This window comes from Lepisosteus platostomus, chromosome 9 (assembly GCF_059453375.1).
Source record: "Lepisosteus platostomus isolate fLepPlt1 chromosome 9, fLepPlt1.hap1, whole genome shotgun sequence".
NCBI classification, from domain to species: Eukaryota; Metazoa; Chordata; class Actinopteri; order Semionotiformes; family Lepisosteidae; genus Lepisosteus; species Lepisosteus platostomus.
Genome location: NC_142619.1, coordinates 31,623,047 through 31,642,697, shown reverse-complemented (window position 1 = coordinate 31,642,697; position 19,651 = coordinate 31,623,047). Strand labels below are relative to the sequence as shown.

The window sequence follows — 19,651 nt, the reverse complement described above, 5'->3', positions numbered from 1 at the left end:
TTTACAGGGGTAACATGCTGACAGCTGAGAGATGAAATTGCCATCTTCTATGAGCCAGAAAACATCTGAGTTGGCGGCAGAGAGAGTGGTGGAGTGTGTTATTCACTGATGAATGATGTTTGGCCCTTGACAGACTTGACAGAGGACGGCAAGTGTTGAAATATTGCAAGCATTATGCTGACTGTTGCGTTGTGCAAGCCAACCTGTAGGGCAGTAAAAGTGTTATGAAGTGGGGATGAATCTCCTTTAACACCAGAATGCCTTTGGTGCAGACTGAGGGCAGCCTTACTGCTCAGCCATGCATTGATAAAATACTTCAGCTAATAATGAATAACAAGAATCTGTTCTGGAAAGCCAATCAGGAGGTATCAGGTTCTTTCGCAAGACCACGCAATGACCAAACTGTTATTTTGTTGACTGGTTGTGGTCAATTTTTCAATGGGTCCAACAGAACATCTGTGGCGCCAGCTGTAAATCAACAGGAGATAACTGCAACTTAATCAGGTAGCAACAGCGACACAGGAAGAGTGATGCATCCACCCACAGCAGTCTTCCCAGTGGCTGATCAGGTGAAAGCACCCTCACTGCCAGGATCATGTTAATGGTCAGGAATGTCATACTAACTTTATAATATTTTCATAAAACAGTTATAGATAGTCATATAGACAGTCACCTATCTGTCACTGGAAAACATATTTTATTCTTTTATCCTCAGTTTTGTTGACATTTTCCATGATTATGCTTGATTTCTGTGTTTACAATATTTGATAAAATGCATTAGGAGTTGTATGTTTTCTTTTGTAGATCAGTATATATAATCAGAAATCACTTTGGAATCAAATCGAATCAAATCAAATCAAATCAAATCTCCTTGAAAAACAAATAACCCCAACATAAGCACACTATTGCAATACTGACTATATTGCATCTTTAATTTTCCAGCATTTTCTATGTTCTTTCATTTTTATTTTTAGAATTTTCAAGGAACCTCTTTTAAATCACACCCTTTTCATGTGGTCTTGGTGGAATATGAATATCAGTTTGATTGTAGAACAAGGTCTAAAAGATGCAAAGAAAGGAAATAACAATGCAATTAAAAAATCGAGATACTCCAATAAATAAAACAGTACAGTAACGTTTCTCATTTCTGTGAAAAAGCAAAGGCAACTATTACTATTTGCTCATACACTGGACATTTCAGACCATTCCATACACATTCTATGGCATAAAAAACACTTAACTGTACAGCCCTTTGTTATTAGCATCCATTGTGCAAGGTTTTGATTTTCCTTATCAATGCAGAGTAAAATCAAGTCTGTCCTTGTGTCATGAAGAACCGAAAGGTACATGAAGTGCTTTTTAAGGAAAATATTTTGAATTAAACCACACAACCCCGATCAAACCTTAACCAAATTTAACATCGCACAGCAGATTTGAAAGCTGCAGGAACTCAAAGCAACCAAACAAACAAAAGAGTCGACGAGAGCAGAAATAAACCAACACGTTTCTGCCATGTGGCGGTAGTGGGTTATTTTTTTCTGCACTGAAAGCAGGTTCCATTTTGCAGATTGTAATGTAGAGGTGATAAGCAAGTTTAAGAAATTATGTTCAATTTGTGTCGTGATGAGAGCGTGCAATTGAGGCCAACTTAATGAGTGAAGTAGGACTCGATATGAAAGGCAACAAAGAAAAACAAATCTGGAATGTCCTCACACAGGCCCCATCTGACAATCATGGTGAAAGTGTTCATTGTTTCAGGGTGCTGGCCAGGGATGTTTGGCTCTCCTCTGCCTCCACAGGCTTATCCTCCATAAGGCCAGAAAGCTGCTTTTGTGCACAGGTCAGGAACAGCTCCAGGCTGGCCAGGTTTCTTTGTCTGGCTAGCTGATCAAGCTGTGGAAGAAGAAAAAAAATGGCGATAATTGAAGTAATACTTTACAAAAGGGCCTCTAACTGTTCAAACTTTTTAGTCAAATTAAGTTAATATGTTGCAAATGTGAGAAAAACAGGCCCAGATGTATTGTAAGATTACATTCACATTTTAAACTTTGCATTCAGGAAAAAAAAATCGGACAGGTTGCGCATCTATAATCATAGTTTAGGTCAGAATATGTGATGAATGAGGGCTTTGTCTGTGCAATGATAAAAGCCTTATGGCAAACATTTGCTAAACTTTACCACCTGCTTCACCCAGGCTTTGCTCAATTTTAGTGAACCTGTGTGTAATTAGCACCTGTTTACTGCTCAGGTTTGAATTCCTAATTGGAACATTTTCTGAAACAGTGCAAGGTGCAGAGGCATCAGTTATTATGCTGAGATCAGTGGAATTGCCTCCTCTCCTTTGAAACCTTTCTTATGTTCTGATGTTTCCCATGTTGTAACCAGAGGACACAAGAGAAAACTATGGGGGAGTACATTTAGAACTGAGAACAGGAGGCCTTTTTCTATGCATAGGATTGTGGGAATCTTGAACATCTGGAAAAAATGACACCCTGCTTTCATTCAGTAAACAGCTAGATGTAAACCTTTAATCAATTATCTACAAGCAACCAATCATGCTAGCTGGGTCGAATGGCCTCCTGTCAACTGTAACCTTTCTAAAGCTCCATAGCACATTAACATCAGAATAAGCAGTGCATGCAATCTGTGATTTCCGATGGAGGAAAAGCAATCGTGCAGTCTATTTTTAATAGGCACACTGAGAAGTATTCATATCTCACACAATTCTACTTTTAACTTAAGCTCCTCTGAAAAATCATTGACACAACAGGGTCAGATTAAATTTTAAATTTTGTATTGATCTTTTTTATGAGATCCTTGTCATCATGATATTTCCAGTCTCAAAAAACTGGAGGAAATGCACACCTTAGATTAAGTGAAATGTATATGTACAGGCATGCAGGTTATAGTAAGGTTATACTGATGGCAATGGCATGTATTTGAGTCAGCAGTTTTATCTTGGTGAAAAACAATGGCATTTAATTGCACACTCAGCTTAAACTCTAACATCTGGTAAGTGTCTATGCTTTTTGCAAATGCTTGGAATTGATACGATATTTGTGTTCAGAATTTCATGCTTGTTGGCTCAACAAAATGCAGTTATTTGATATTTGATTGTAAAATCTGCATTGCTCTTTGTATGAACAGCATATCATGTCCTATTATAAATGTAATCTTTGAAAAGGTTTGTTTTTTTTTTCTCAGAAGAAAGGTAAAAAATTTATTTACCATGCTGAGATTTCTGTGAGTTAAAAACAGCCGGCATGATGCTTGCACAAAATGTTTGGTTTTATGTAACATGTTAAAATATATCAGCTGGCAGCTGTTTTAGTTCTGATACAGAATGTATATGCAGTCACTAAATACATGCTGCTGCTTCCCTGCTCAAAAGAAATGCCTACATGTTCCTTAGCCCACAGCTCACTACTGAATAAACGTGTGTTCGAATGGCTATTGTTATGATAACCACCTAGAAACATTTGAAAAGTGCTGTGGAAAAGTAATTGCCAGGTTGATTGAGACTGATGACATTTGTCAATCTTACTTGAATGGAAATGTGCCTCTCTAAAAAGGAATTATAAAGTACGCAAAGGCATGAGAAACCTACTTGAGCTAAATTACGTTTAAGTAGAAAAAAAATATTTTCTTTACTTTTTTCTTTCTTTTTAAGAGACCAACCATAATTTCACATAGAAAGAGATTTTCTGCCTTTATATTAGCCTCACACACTGGAGGATTGTCTCAGAAGGTTCATTTTTAAGACAACACAAAATTGTTTTTTGCTTCGTAATCAGGTTGCAATTCATTAAAACACTAATACCGTAAACAATGGGTTTGAATAGAAAGCGGATTCCTTTGCTACCTGCAAATTATTTGTTTTTACATTCTTTTTTTTCTGGTGTTAATATTAATGTACATTTTCTGCAGAAGACAGACTATTCTAATTTTCCTTGGAAAAAATCAGACTGGGACTACAATTGGCAAGGATGTGGTTAAGAAGCTCATGTGTACCAGTGTTAAGACACCTGGTAGCATAAAAAAACAGAATGTCAGAGTCCCAATTCTTTAATCATATAAGGATATTTTATATCTAGATTGACAGTTTCATCAGAAGAAGGTAAAAGCTTCAAACAAATAGCCATTGTTTATATGTGGAAAGATACTTGTAGTCAAATACAATATAGCCTTTCAAGAATATTTTAAAAATGACCACACAGAACAAGAAATGCCACACTTACATACACGTGGACGTTTAACACAGGAAATCATCTAAAGATACAGTACAGATTATGCTGTTTTTAAATATATTAGTTACCCTGAAAATTCCCACTCTTGGTTGCACCAGAAAGAGCAAATTAAATAATATTAACTTGTTGCTTTTTGGACCTATTCTTTTCTATTTTTACTCAACATTCTCAAAGGAGAAATGATCTCATTTTCTAAATAAACATCAATGCCATTTTTGGCAATTAAAAGGAGACCACTCTCCAAATGTTCACAGTCTGTAGAACATTATTTGGCCTTTAAATGCTCAATTTGTGCACTCAGACAAGTGGATTTTAAATGAACGAGCCACCATGGCAGCTATCTGTCCTTGGGTTACTGAGTTTACTTTCAGAGGCTGTGCATTCTATACTTGGAAAGAATTTCTCTGCCTCACTCAAAGACACTCATCTGTGACACTGCCTAAAATAAACTGAGTAAAAAAATATACATTTTTCTCTCTGTATGTGAAATATTTCTGCCTATCTACTGTATTTATTTTCTTAGTTTTCCAATGATACACTACTTCACACACTTCATTATAATTTGAAGGTTGTAGCTATAATACAGTATGCCATAAGATTTTGAAGGAATGAAATACTCCTTCTTTGGGATGCTACACTAGTTCATTAGAAAGGTACTCTTTCAAACATGACCATGGGATGTTTAAGGAACAAATAGGGTCTCAGTTTAACATCTGAAGGACAACGTTTACACTATTACGCAGTGACCCTTGTCACCGTACAGGGTCATTGGTTGTGGAAATTCTGGTCCAGAAAGAAAATTGCCCCCTCTCACACCCCATCACTGACCAGGCCCAGCCTTGCTTATCTTCTGATGTCTTTTGAAACTGTAAATATATAGTAATACAAAGTATGTAAATTACTATAATTTATTTTAGAAAATCCAAAATGTGATATTAATAAAAAATTGCACACACTCAAAGTAATGACACAGTAAAATAATTCCTACAAAATAACATTTTTCACAAACAACTTACGCTATAGTAATGCAAAGCATTTATTAAAGTATGTTTGGGGAGTTTAAATGCTGAACAATGATTCTTCTTATTTTGTCAAAATGAACATGATCGGTCCTGAAAAAATGTCAAAGATATTTTAGCATGTTTTGTTTTTTAATTGTTTTAATTGTATTTTAAATTGTGTGGCATATTACTGTCATCGATAAAATTTGGCAATCCACACTTTGCCTATTTTTTATTTCTTCAGACACTCCCTAAAAACAAAAATATTCTTGAATTTTGTGTTTCCTAGTGTCTTGAAGGAAGTTAGTTGAAAAAACAATTTCAATACTGAAAATGAGTATATAGTACACTGCATCTACTGATTTGGTTTTCAAATTAATAGAATTAAATAGAAGTTAATTTAGTTTGAAGCTCAAATGTTTTATACAGAACAAACATTTCAGTCAATGTGGATTTAAAACGTGTAATTTTATATTAAGGATTTCTTATGAAAAACACTTCTCCTTTTATCGATCAGGTAAATTTAGCTATTTAAAAATTGTTTTAAAAATATGATATCCCTTCATACACTAAGGATGCTATCTGACCTTAATTTTCCCTCTTAATGTAAAGACAAATAATAGTAAAACACAAAGGGTCTGCTGCTAGCCACAGCTACCAGTGTGATGGACTGTGGTTAAGGAAGTTTAATTTTCAGACTCCCACATTAACTTTCTACATTTTTTTTTGCAAAGTCTCACATGATTTCCTGCTCATTTTTGCCATAGGAAACAACAGCAATTCAGAATATGGAATTCTCACTGACAATTATTGAATACTATTTATTTTCATAACAGTGATATAAATCTGGTGCCTTGAAAAGCAATGTGAAATAGAAAAAAAAGCTAACAAAGTCATTTTCAAACTAGTTAATGTTCTGTTCAGGGCAAAGCAATCAATGGCCTCAATTAGAGGTGGTTTGTAAGGACTCCAAAACTGCAGCTAAGTGCACACCAAGAAGTGAAAGTGATTTTCTTCTGTTTACACTATTACTTTCATTCCACTGGATTTATAAGACAGTATTAGTATTTAAGGAACTTTTGACCTTTAGAAATGTGGTATGTGCAATTCAAACAGAATCCACATCCATTGCAGAATTCAGAGTAATTCAAGTTAACTTAAAAAAGGGGGAAAAGGAAACTCAGCAAAGGAAAGCAAAGTGTAAAAGCTAACCAGTGTCCCTGAAACGTGTTGTGGCCATGATCTGCTATATCTAACATAATTCTATCCATTCATCAGCTATCAGATCTTGCAGGTATACAGTATAAACTCAAAAGCAGGCAAATCTAATGTAAAACAAAAACATGGTTTAAAAAGAAAAAAGAAAAAATGTTCTTTCTCTAAGTTTTATTTTGTTCCAGACATGTAATTCTTTCAAAACTGATCATTATAGTGATATATAGTGAGCTGATCTTAGTGAACTGAGGTGGTCAAGTGTTAAAGAGAGGAAGTAACCATAAAAGTGGTAAAAGTGGCAAAACCTTAAGAGGGGTTATTTCTTGAGCCACATACTGTAAGCAGGCTTCACAAGACTTTCAAATTGTATTCTGTTCCATAGACAATTTTAATATGCACACTTATAGCTTGCTTCATTATTTATTTTCCCTTCTCAAGATGAACATGTTGATGATAGTGTCTTTACATCTCTTATTTTTAATGTTATTTTATGACAGCGAGTACAATACCTGCACTAGGAGATATCATGAAATAAAACAAACAATAAACACCCTTCTCACAATTAAGGTCCTTGAATAAATCAGTTTACTACTGCAAAGAAGCCAATATTTTTATCAACATAACCTTCATCAATCTTACTCACTTTAATGAGGCTTTAATTTTTGGGCCTACTCAAATAGTGAATGACATGGCACACAGAATTACCTTGATTTTAGAGAAGTCTGTTGATTTTGTTCTGTGTGTTGAAGAATTAACACCTTCTTTTCAAGTACAAATTTAATATTCAGTTTAGGCACTAAGACGACAGGACAAATGCATATTTTCATTGTTTCTGATCAAAACAAAAAAAGACTAATAAATGGGATAAACCAATTTTGACTTGAAATCATATCAAAACATTATTTTCCACGAATGAGTTTAGAGGAAGGGATGCTTCTCAATAATTATCCCTTGTAGTGAGAAATTGTACTTTCTTTCAGGATCCATTTTAAACTTAGTAAATAAGGTCTGAGATGGTGGGTGTAGTTTTGTTGTGGGTGGGGTATGGTTTTGAGGTGGGGTAAGCGTTACTTATGGTAAAGTTCAATCTGAGAACATTGGTATCTTTCAGTCTCTGGAAAACAGGAAATCCTGTGACTTGCTAGCACTTCATATAATGGTAAATGGCTCTGCATGTGCGCATGTTGTAGGAGCATGTCTATGTGTTTCAGTCACAAGTACAGTAGGTGCACGGGTTACTACACATATATACCTGTACGGTATAGAAAAATCAATTGGCTATTCCAATCTCTTATATAAAAAATGATTGTGGCACAGAACTATTGGAATTGCACAGTATTGATAAAATCCGTACAGAAGTGCAGAAAAGTCCGTAAATGAGAATGTATAGAAAGAGTGGTGGGATTGCACAGTGTATTAAAAAGGGAAATGAAACTAGAAGGGACAAACCATATAAATGATACTAATGGATAAAAACACCAAAAGCTTAGTAATAGGGGTATGCTACTGACCACCAAATTCTGATTCCAATGAAAATACTTTACTATATGAAAAAAACAGAAACATATGCAAGGAAGAGGAAATTATAATAATAGAGGGTTTCATTTTTCTTTACATTGATTGGGAGAAGCCATCTGGGAGTTGTGAGGCTGAAACTGAAATGGTAGAGCTCGTAGGTGACTACTTTTGGACTTAATCTGTAATTTCAAGTGATGTTACATGAAGATATTTGGTACATTAATTTGTGGACATAGTGGGCACACATTTATTTTTACTAACTGCTCAACAATAATGTTATCCTTATTAATGTTGTGACAAAAATCTAATTTTGAACAGCATAACACTAGAAGAACTTTGGCACACAAGCTGGGAAGCATGTTGTATTTTGCTGCTATTACATTTTCTAATAAATTCTATTGCAATGTAATGCAAAACATTTTATTACATTAAATTATGTTCATAACTATTTTGTATAACAATAATTTATGCAGCACAATCACCTTATGTTGACAGCAAAGCTTCTTTACCTCAAAAACATAGGGGGAAATTCCTCCTAAACCAGAGAACAGCAAACATATGAGGAGAGATTCTTGTCTTTGCCACACAACACATATAGACATCCCTCAATTTATTAACAGTATCATTCTGTGAAAACCTAAGGGTGAAAATTTGTAAACTGAAATTTAATTTCCAAAAAATTAGATGTAAATCCTTCTGATTGGTTCACGAATCCCAGGAAAATTACACTATAATCTTTTGTACAAAAGTATTACAATCACAACAGTATTATTTTTAATGCTACATTCTTACCATTAAAACCTAGTTAACCTAACAGACCACTCTTCATATAATAATAATAATAATAATAATAATAATAATAATAATAATAATAATAATAATAATAATTGCTTACACTTATATAGCACTTTTCTGGACACTCCACTCAAATACGCACACATCGTTGTAGTGAAACTGTAAATTGCTTGTTCGTAAATCTAAGGATGCTTATAATTAGCGAGTGGAAAATGTCCCCCGGACCTTCCACAAAGTTTTCCAAGGAAGGCTTGACAATATATTTGTTACAATTACAAGTTACAGAAAAATGGAAGTGAAAAACAAATATGGAATAGATCCTTACTAAACATAAAAAGAAGAATGAGATGGAATGCTTATATTTAAGACTACCATATTTATGTGACAATTTCATTTTTTGTGAGGTGTATACATTCAGTTTATAAACTGTTTTATGATCATTCATTGCATTGCATCATCCACACTAAAACAACAAGAGCAGAGGAGTACTATTTTCTTCAACTCCTCCACACTTCTGTTAAAACAGAAGAGAGATTCAAGTTTGAAGCAGGTCACTGCTTATTAACTAAGAAGGAATGCATATGGTAAAGACTGAGAAGTGTAGCAATAAAAACATGAGAACACCCTGCAGTCCACAACAAAATAATCTCCATTGATAAAGAGAAGTTCAATGAACAGCAAAAGTGTTCTTTAACAAATCAACAACAGATTAATAAAACAACAGACAAGAAAGAAGAATAACAAGGATAGCCTGTATACATATTGTAATACACTTATCTCTGTTTTCTCCTTAAATAGTGTAGGATGTTCTAAAGACCATACAGAATATGTGGCTGAATACCCTTCTCTTTAAATTAAACTCAAGCTGAATGTGGCGTACTTGACTTTACCTAACCTTCTCTGTCTTTTTTTAATTCCCCACAGACACCACTGGGAATGAGCATGTTCTTAACAGTTGCTAAATATAGCAATGGGTTGATTGATTAAGTTGAAATAGGTATTTCCACCACCAAAAATACAGCTCTGGGAGAAAAACAGATGAATTACTGCACACATGAGGCACCATATGCTTTAGTGAAGGGTCACATATTGACCTGCACAACCCTAGACCACTCAAGCGCTCACATCTTGACACGCCATCACCAGGTCCAAGGAATGTAGTGTGTAAAAGCTGAAGCACCATTAAGAAAAATAATTTGGCCATCTGTCCAGAACACATTTCTATCTCTTGCAGCACACAGAAGCACATCTGCCCTGTCTTGTGTGGAGGAGATAGGAAAATAACTTGTCTGTCCACCCTTACGCCTGCTGTTTCACAGCTGGACCCAGGAATGTAGAAAAACACAAATGTGCCTGTCTGAAATCAAACACACATAAACACATGAAAGTGTGACCCACTTTTAATTACTCAAACTAAAATTACGGAAAAAAATCTATAAAATGGCAACCTGTGTCATTTATGGTATATGAGGGTCATATTCAGATTTAGGCTACTTCTGAATTTCAGGTATATATCTGAAGAATTCCACTGTGGAATAAAAATAAATAACCTAGGATGATCCTTTGCAGAACCAGAGGAAGGGAGTGTCAGACATCCTTTTTATTGTCCATGGCTAAAGCTGTACCAGACCAAAATATTTTAAGCCAGTGAAAGTCGGCAATTCAAAAGGACAGAAGGAAGCATTTTCCACAGATGAGGGCATATTCTTAACTCATGAAAGTAAGAAGAGGTCAATAGCAGAATTTTTTATTTATTTCAATGAAAAAAAGTGTGTTTCTCAGACATTTATGTTCAGGCAAATTCTATTTCATGCCAATACTTTCTAATGTAACAGACAGAATCCTTTTCTTTCCTGTGAGGCACCTCGTGCACCTTTACTACAGGGAGAATTGGTCCTTTAAACTGGGACCAAAGCATAGACTTACAAGTCTGTTCTTATAATTTGGAGGATTAAAAAATTAACTGTGCTGAAAAAAGTTATATTTACTAAATCTTATATATAGTACCATCCAAAATTATTGGGACAGCAAAGTGAAAATGGTCATTTTTATTTTACAGTCAAGCAATACATAATTTTTGTATCATGAGATCACTATAAATTATAACATAATATATGTTTTGCAAATATATACAGTATATAAAATACCTCTGGTGAACTCAGTGGGTCAGAAATTTCATGCAGTTATTGTTTTAAAGGATTATGCAATCAAATATTGGCATTTCAATCTGAAAGTTACTTTAAAGTGAATGTGTCCCAAGTCTTAAGGTCACTTGAAATCATTGGATTGAACACAAAGTATGTTTTTGTTCTAATGTGATCAAATGTTTGCTAGAAATATCATTATTAAAGCATATACAGTGCCTTGCGAAAGTATTCGGCCCCCTTGAACTTTTCAACCTTTTGCCACATTTCAGGCTTCAAACATAAAGATATAAATTTTTTATTTTATGTGAAGAATCACCAACAAGTGGGACACAATTGTGAAGTGGAACGAAATCTATTGGATTTTTGAAACTTTTTTAACTAATAAAAAAATGAAAAGTGGGGCGTGCAAAATTATTCGGCCCCCTTGCGTTAATACTTTGTAGAGCCACCTTTTGCTGCGATTACAGCTGCAAGTCGCTTGGGGTATGTCTCTATCAGTTTTGCACATCGAGAGACTGAAATTCTTGCCCATTCTTCCTTGCAAAACAGCTCGAGCTCAGTGAGGTTGGATGGAGAGCGTTTGTGAACAGCAGTTTTCAGCTCTTTCCACAGATTCTCGATTGGATTCAGGTCTGGACTTTGACTTGGCCATTCAAACACCTGGATACGTTTATTTGTGAACCATTCCTTTGTAGATTTTGCTGTATGTTTGGGATCATTGTCTTGTTGGAAGATAAATCTCCGTCCCAGTTTCAGGTCTTTTGCAGACTCCAACAGGTTTTCATCCAGAATGGTCCTGTATTTGGCTGCATCCATCTTCCCCTCAATTTTAACCATCTTCCCTGTCCCTGCTGAAGAAAAGCAGGCCCAAACCATGATGCTGCCACCACCATGTTTGACAGTGGGGATGGTGTGTTGAGGGTGATGAGCTGTGTTGCTTTTACGCCAAACATATCGTTTTGCATTGTGGCCAAAAAGTTCGATTTTGGTTTCATCTGACCAGAGCACCTTCTTCCACATGTTTGGGGTGTCTCCCAGGTGGCTTGTGGCAAACTTTAGACGAGACTTTTTATGGATATCTTTGAGAAATGGCTTTCTTCTTGCCACTCTTCCATAAAGGCCAGATTTGTGCAGTGTAAGACTGATTGTTGTCCTATGGACAGACTCTCCCACCTCAGCTGTAGTTCTCTGCAGTTCATCCAGAGTGATCATGGGCCTCTTGGCTGCATCTCTGATCAGTCTTCTCCTTGTCTGAGCTGAAAGTTTAGAGGGACGGCCAGGTCTTGGTAGATTTGCAGTGGTCTGATACTCCTTCCATTTCAAGATGATCGCTTGCACAGTGCTCCTTGGGATGTTTGAAGCTTGGGAAATCTTTTTGTATCCAAATCCGGCTTTAAACTTCTCCACAACAGTATTACGGACCTGCCTGGTGTGTTCCTTGGTCTTCATGATGCTCTCTGCGCTTTCAACAGAACCTTGAGACTATCACAGAGCAGGTGCATTTATACAGAGACTTGATTACACACAGGTGGATTCTATTTATCACCATCAGTCATTTAGGACAACATTGGATCATTCAGAGATCCTCGCTGAACTTCTGGAGTGAGTTTGCTGCACTGAAAGTAAAGGGGCCGAATAATTTTGCACGCCCCACTTTTCATTTTTTTATTAGTTAAAAAAGTTTCAAAAATCCAATAGATTTTGTTCCACTTCACAATTGTGTCCCACTTGTTGGTGATTCTTCACATAAAATAAAAAAATTATATCTTTATGTTTGAAGCCTGAAATGTGGCAAAAGGTTGAAAAGTTCAAGGGGGCCGAATACTTTCGCAAGGCACTGTATCATCCTGTATTTATTATTCATATTATTTTCATAATGACTAATAAAAATTGTTTAACTATGAAGCAAAAATAACAGTTTTGAATGTGCTGTCCCAATACTTTTGTAGCGCACCATAAATCTATCCATATCTTTAGGATTTATGCTTGGATTTATTTTACCGTAATAATTTTTTTGGGTGAAAATCGTTAAATAATGTTTTCCAAGCATTACAGAAAAGGACTATTTTGCCGAAACACATACGGTAGAAACAAACTTCAGTACTTGGTTTTATGAAATGACATATAATAAAATTAAATTTAAAAGCCTCTTTGCTGAGACTGTGAGTATCTGGTCGCTGTGAAAACTTGACTGTTAACCAGGACTTGACTTCTTAGCTGTAAACCTTGCTGGAGAATCATCGTGTGTCTGCAGGAGAGCTTTGTCAAGCTTCCACTTCAAGCTCTGCTGCTTGTGTTTTAGATTATCAATGTAAAAAGCAGTAACCATGCTGGTTTGACACATCAGAGGAAGAACTCTTGTGCTCTTCAGTTCTCCCATGGAAATGTGGTGTAGCCTTGGCAAGCTGGGATAAAAAGAGGCAATGAGTCTCCATAGGGAGTAAAATCAGAGAAAATGTATCAAAACTGTAAAAAAGTACCTCAACTTAAAATAACAACTTTACCGAATTTTGTAGAAATATAAGAGGAAACATTCCCTGGACAGGTTTGAAGCAAGCCTCTTTGAAGTTTCAATAAATAACGTTTGAAAATGAAACTTAACACTGCCTTTGTGGTAAACTTGGTTAACTTCTTGGTTTCCTGCTTATGGTCTGGGTTTTGTTAAAGACTTGTGTTTTACCAAAAAAGACAGTGATGCTGTTCAGACCTTTGCCTTAAGGTTTTAAGGGAATTGTTATTCTCTGCCCTACAATTGGAATTTAAGTACTTATCGTAAAGAACATTTTTGATTGTTAAACCATTCTTTTTATAAAGAAAACTCAATAAACTACCAAAGCTACTGTTTAATACAGACTATAAGTGCTGAATTACTTCAGCAAAAGTAAGGGAATGCTTATTGTATCAGAGCAACTGCTGTGCTAAATTACTTATTTAAAGGAATCAACTACACTTTCTTGCAGTGTAGTGGTCCTACTGAGCAGATTTGGGATTTTATAGTGTATTACTGATCACATCTTTATTGTCTCAATAACCTCCAATTCTAGTAGCAAAACATTTAAAAACATATAAAAAAACAACTTAGCCCCTCACCAACTATTTTACATAGGTGTGCACAAAGAAATAATAAAAACATGCCACAGATGGAGGAGTTCTATTTTTAATAATTTTAGCATAGAAGAGGCTGCAGTGTTAAATGTACTAGAAGTACATAAGATAAAATCTTATTCTATAAAATCATATTTTATCAATTGTATCTGGAAAATAGAAATGTTAGGCATCACTCAGTCACTTAAGACTGGCATAATACCCGTTGACTGAAAAATGTCTAATGTAATACTCTCTATAAAAAGGTAACAGCTTATCCAAGTAATTACAGACACACATGCCTTATTTCTATTACATGCAAGGATGGTCAAACAAACAACAATAATTAAAACAAAACTGTAAAAAATCAGGATAATAATAATAATAATAATAATAATAATAATAATAATAATAATAATAATAATAATAATAATAATAATAATATTCTAGCAGCTTGCCAACACTGATTTGGAAAAGTTGGTCTCTAAAGTCTTCTAAAGAAACTACAGCTGTAATGGAAACTTAGGATGTATTTGAAATTAGAATATATTTAGATTTTCCTAAGGTGTTTTAGAAAGTACATCATAAAGAATTCAGTCTGTATTAGGACCAATGCTCTTCCTGATTTATATCCATGATCTAGATTCTAGTATAGTGACTACACTGGTCTAGTTTGAAATTGATACAACATTAGGATGATTAGCAAACAACATAGAAACCTCACAGGAAATTAAAACACATGTAGACAGAATTCAAGACTGGGCAGACATCTCTTAGAAAACATTTACATACAGGTAGCAAAAACAAACTATAAATACAAAATTTGAATCACTGAACCTAAAAGAACTAATTGAGGAAAATTATTTAGATGTTTATGTTGGCACATCATTAACACCAACAAATGACAAAGCAATACAAAAGTCAGAATGTTAGTTTTAAATTGGGTGATGCTACAGTATGTTAAATTTGTACAATGCCCTAGTATAATATCTCAGTTAGAATATTCTATAGCTTTGGTCACCATGATAGAAAAATATTTTTTAACTCTTAAATCAGTCCCAAGATTACAGCAAATCAGGTATAGTCCCAGACTGAAAGATCCTTATTTTAGTCTTGAAAAGAGAAGACTATGAAGAGGCTTGGATGAAGTATTCAAAATCCTCATGTATATCAATGAGCTCATCTCAAATCAACTCAGAAAAACATGGGTGACCGCTGGACCGTGTCCTTGCTCAGTTCTCTCTCTGGCGCAGTGCTCCTCCACTCCAGGAAGGTGCAGGAAGAGGGCAGAAGTTAACAGCCACTGCAGCTCTCTGGTCAATGTGGTTCTGATGAGAAATGCCATCTTGTCCTCACTTATCAGTTCACAAAATAAATGTAAAGTAGATTTCTGTCCAAGGGTCGTGGAAACCCTTACAGTTCTACCCACCAAAAGGGGGAACCCTCTCCTTGGCCTTTTTTCAGTAACAGCAGCTTTAAATGACAACTTGTAAAGTTTCAGGTTACACTGTCACGGTTCTCTGGATCTGCATCACCAAATGTTTCGATATTTGCTACTTAAGTAATACTTGGAGAGTTAAGTTTGTAATCAATGACTTATGGGTGTCAAATGTTCTATAATCTAATTTTCTACTCTCCAGACATAACAGTTTGCAGTTTAATTTTGATACTGGAAACAACTTATAGCACTTTGGGGTTTCACTAACGCCTGTTTTATATACGACTAATTCATCAAATTACTGACAGCACTGAACTCTGAAGCTCCAGATTCTTTACTCTTTTACTTCACGGCTAAAGTACTGTTCAGACATCTTTAGGAAGAGGGTTCAGCGGCTTAAATGAAACATGAATGGGCCTGTTACACTTTATTTGTTTGAAGTAAGGACATTTTGGAGTCAAGTCCTTCTCGAAGTCGAGAACACTACAGTTCAGCTTCACTGTAAAGACTATCAGCCAGGAAGTTCTCATGGCAAGATTAAAGTGATACAAGATGCAAGATACAAGATTCTTGGAATGATTTTTCTTCAAACCAAGGTTCATGGTCAGCAATGAGCTTGCCCAGAATCTGTACATTTCTTGAAATGCTGTCTATTACAATAAAATAGTAGTGCCAAATGTCAGCAAGCAATCTCTTCCAAGGCTTGTTTGGTAAAGGAGCTGTCAACAGAGGTTCCTCGTGTTGTCTGGCCTTACTTCCTCAACCAAAGCCATAAGATGCATTTATTTCCAAGATGTTTTTTTCCCTTCCAAAACTGGCTACTGTACTGACATGTTTGCACGATCATGGCATTTAGTGATGATGTGGTGACCGGTTGGAGTCTCTCCATCCTGTTTGGCCTGTTCAATACTGGAACCACAATCCTGTTTCCATCTTGTAAAAAGCCTGTTGAATTTTCTCCGACTGCTTCTTATTAAGACATATACTCCATTGCTTGGCACACATTGCCTGCTTTGGATATACGTAACAATCTGAAGTGCATCATCTGAAGTGTATCTTCTTTAGTTGCCTATTTTGCTTGAAGCATGTTTCAACCAGACAAGGGTCTGAGGGAATGATTAGTGTCTTTGTATGCTGAAATGCTTTCAAAACTTCTAAGACTTGTCCTTATAATACAGCTACAGGGAGGAGGCAAAAGGTATTGGTTTCTACAGAGGTCTGGAGTTAAACATTCATTTTCTTATCACATGCACCAGCAACCTTCTAACTAATGGAAAATTCAGAAATCAGTAGCTCATCCTTGGGTCATGATCTGTCATGATCATGATCGACTTTATATAAAGAGTTGTGGAAACTTGCGCAGAGAAGTAAAAACACCTTCTCAGCACCTATCAGACCTGTCCCCCCACATGTTAAACACATTGAGCAACATGCCATAGGATTCAGGTGCAGTAAACAGCTGCCCCATAGGCATCAGCACTAAACTATTCCTCCTATCACTATGTAAAACACAGACCTGCTCTTCGGCAGGAAGCTTAATTTAACTTCAAGTGGAAATTTACACTAATCTGGATTTGTCTGTATTGCACTGCATGAAATTGTGGAGAATTGTTGGAGATTTCTTTTTGTAGTTAACTTATGCATTGCACGTTATTTTCCTCTTTCTTATCTCAGTAAACAGCATAGACGTCTGGTCCTATTGATGAGCAATTGCAAAGGTAAGCATAGAGAAAAAAAACCCTCTAAAGCAGCTTATAAAAGTGGCTAATTTGGCACTGGAGGGCTTTAGTGGGTTTTTGCCAAAAGTCTGCCTGCTGCATCCGGAAGGGAGTTTTCTAGCACACTCCGGTGCCAGTTAGGAGTGTGGAGGTAACACATATCTAAAAGTTCTGTGCTATTTTAGATCCCCATTCAGTTTACTGCTCAATTTTTCTTGGGCGCCAGCACTGGCATCACTCAGAAGGCCTGGTCATTGCTTTTCGTTAACCTGCTGTTAAAATGTACAGGAAATTTTATTTTCCTTTTTTTCAGAGCAACATGGTGGCTATTTGTCACCCTGACCATTTGGATGTCTGCTCTCTGACCTACCAGCTCAAAAATACAGTACATTTCATTTCTTAAAAAAATAATTTTAGGTTCTAAGATTAAATCTAGAAAACTCTGTATTCCTTTAACTTAAATATCTTTCCAAATAGTCAAAGTGAAGTCAGCAGACTTCAAAGAAGCCCTTCAAAAGAAATAGTTGTGAATTCTCAATTATTTCACAAGGATTCTTAACAGCATAGATGGGCTGAAAAGACACCTCTCTTCTGTAACTATTCTTTTGAAGCACAGCAGTTGTCATTTTAAAAAGGGAGCTTGTCAGGCCTGCCCCCACGACAAGCTAGCGTTTGCCATGGGAGCCGGCCACTCATCTGCCTCTCAGTGGCGGTTACCATGGAAACGTGTGGTGTCAGGAAATTTGCATCACCTGCTAGCTGCTATTATAATAATAATAACAATAATAATTGCTTACACTTATATAGCGCTTTTTCTGGACACACCACTCAAAGCACTTTACAGGTAATGGGGACTCCCCCCCACCACCACCAATGTGCAGCATCCACCTAGATGATGCGACAACAGCCATAGTGCACCAGAACGTTCACCACACATCAGCTAGCAGTGGGGAGGAGAGCAGAGTAATGAACCCAATTCATAGATGGGGATTATTAGGAGGCCATGATTGGTTAGGACCAATGGGAAATTTGGTCAGGACGCCGGGGTTACACCCCTAATCTGGTTGAGAAACGCCTTGGGGTTTTTAATGACCACAGAGAGTCAGGACCTCGGTTTCACGTCTCATCCGAAGGACGGCGCCTGTTTACAGTATAGTGTCCCCATCACTATACTGGGGCATTAGGACCCACATAGACAGCAGGGTGAGCCCCCCCTGTTGGCCCCACTAACACCTCTTCCAGCCTTAAGTTTTTCCCAGAAGGTCTCCCATCCAGGTACTGACCAGGCACACACCTGCTTAGCTTAGCGTGATTATGACATTGTCTTGTGGATTTTCCCTTTGTCCTTTGGACTGTTCTCATCCATCCGCCCTCACCTGCCTGACCACGAATCTGAAGTACAGCCTACTATTGCCCTGCGCTATCTGCCCGTGTGCTGCGTGCACAGCTCTGTGGCCTCTCTGAGTCCCTAGCTAGCTGCTCAGCTCGCTGGGCTCTCCTGCCAGTGTGCAGAAGGCAGCCGGTCCCTTTGAGAACGCGCTACACTCTCAGCCCAGCACCTTTGTATGTGCACACAGCTCAGTGAGCTCTGAGAGACTGCTCGCAGGTTCCCAGGTACTGTCAGACTGTCAGCTGTCTTGCCCAGTGCATGGGTTCATCCTAAGTCTTATAGAAATGTGGCTTCCTCATCAGCAGCAGGACCTGACGGAAATGCTTAGAAATGACTACATATAATTCATGTCAACACAAATTCATATTAATTCATATTCAGATTCATCTATTTCACCGTTTATATAGACTATTTCTATTAATATTGACAATTTGTTTACTATATTGACAATTTTTTCTTATCTTTAATTTGGTCAAATATTTCCTGTCAAAGGGACATAAAAACTGACCATTATTAGAAAAAATAACCTTAAAACTGGTAGAACTAAGAAAGCTAAGATACAAAAATGTTTAAAAACGTTATGGTGATTTCTGAAAATTACCAAGCCTGTGTCTATGTACAAAAGGTTCACATGTTCAACTTATTGTCAGTTGTGTTCTAAACATGCTTTGCAGGACCCGACGGAATACCCAGTCGCGTCCTCAGAGCCTGCGCCAATCAACTGGCGGGTGTATTCACAGACATTTTCAACATGTCTCTGGCCCATGCCGTAGTCCCCACCTGCTTCAAGACAACCACCATCATCCCAATACCAAAGAAAACCACAGTGACATGTCTTAATGACTACCGACCAGTGGCACTAACACCTGTCATCATGAAGTGCTTCGAGAGGCTGGTCATGAAGCACATTAAGGACACCATCCCAAACACAGTGGACCCGTACCAGTTTGCCTACCCTACAGGTCCAACAGATCCACAGATGATGCAATCTCCATTGCCACACACACGGCCCTATCCCATCTGAACAAAAAGAACACATACACAAGACTACTATTCATCTACTTCAGCTCAGCTTTTAACACTATCATCCCAGAGAAA

General features: G+C 36.7%; 1 protein-coding gene across 5 annotated transcripts in view; it reads right to left on the bottom strand.

Annotated features, from left to right (window-relative positions):
- Positions 1–678: 678 nt before the first annotated feature.
- LOC148654785 (coiled-coil domain-containing protein 91-like) overlaps positions 679–19,651 on the bottom strand; it is a 163,610-nt gene continuing 144,637 nt past the window's right edge. For 3 of the 5 annotated variants that reach the window (XM_088644722.1, XM_088644723.1, XM_088644719.1), the window contains one exon: positions 679–1,893. In XM_088644722.1, coding sequence (XP_088500848.1) covers positions 1,747–1,893 — 147 coding nt within the window. In that variant the 3' untranslated portion in view covers positions 679–1,746. Of the gene's footprint in view, positions 1,894–14,444; positions 15,336–19,651 lie in introns of those variants that run through there. The other 2 variants (XR_015941144.1, XM_088644721.1) reach the window with 2 other exon arrangements.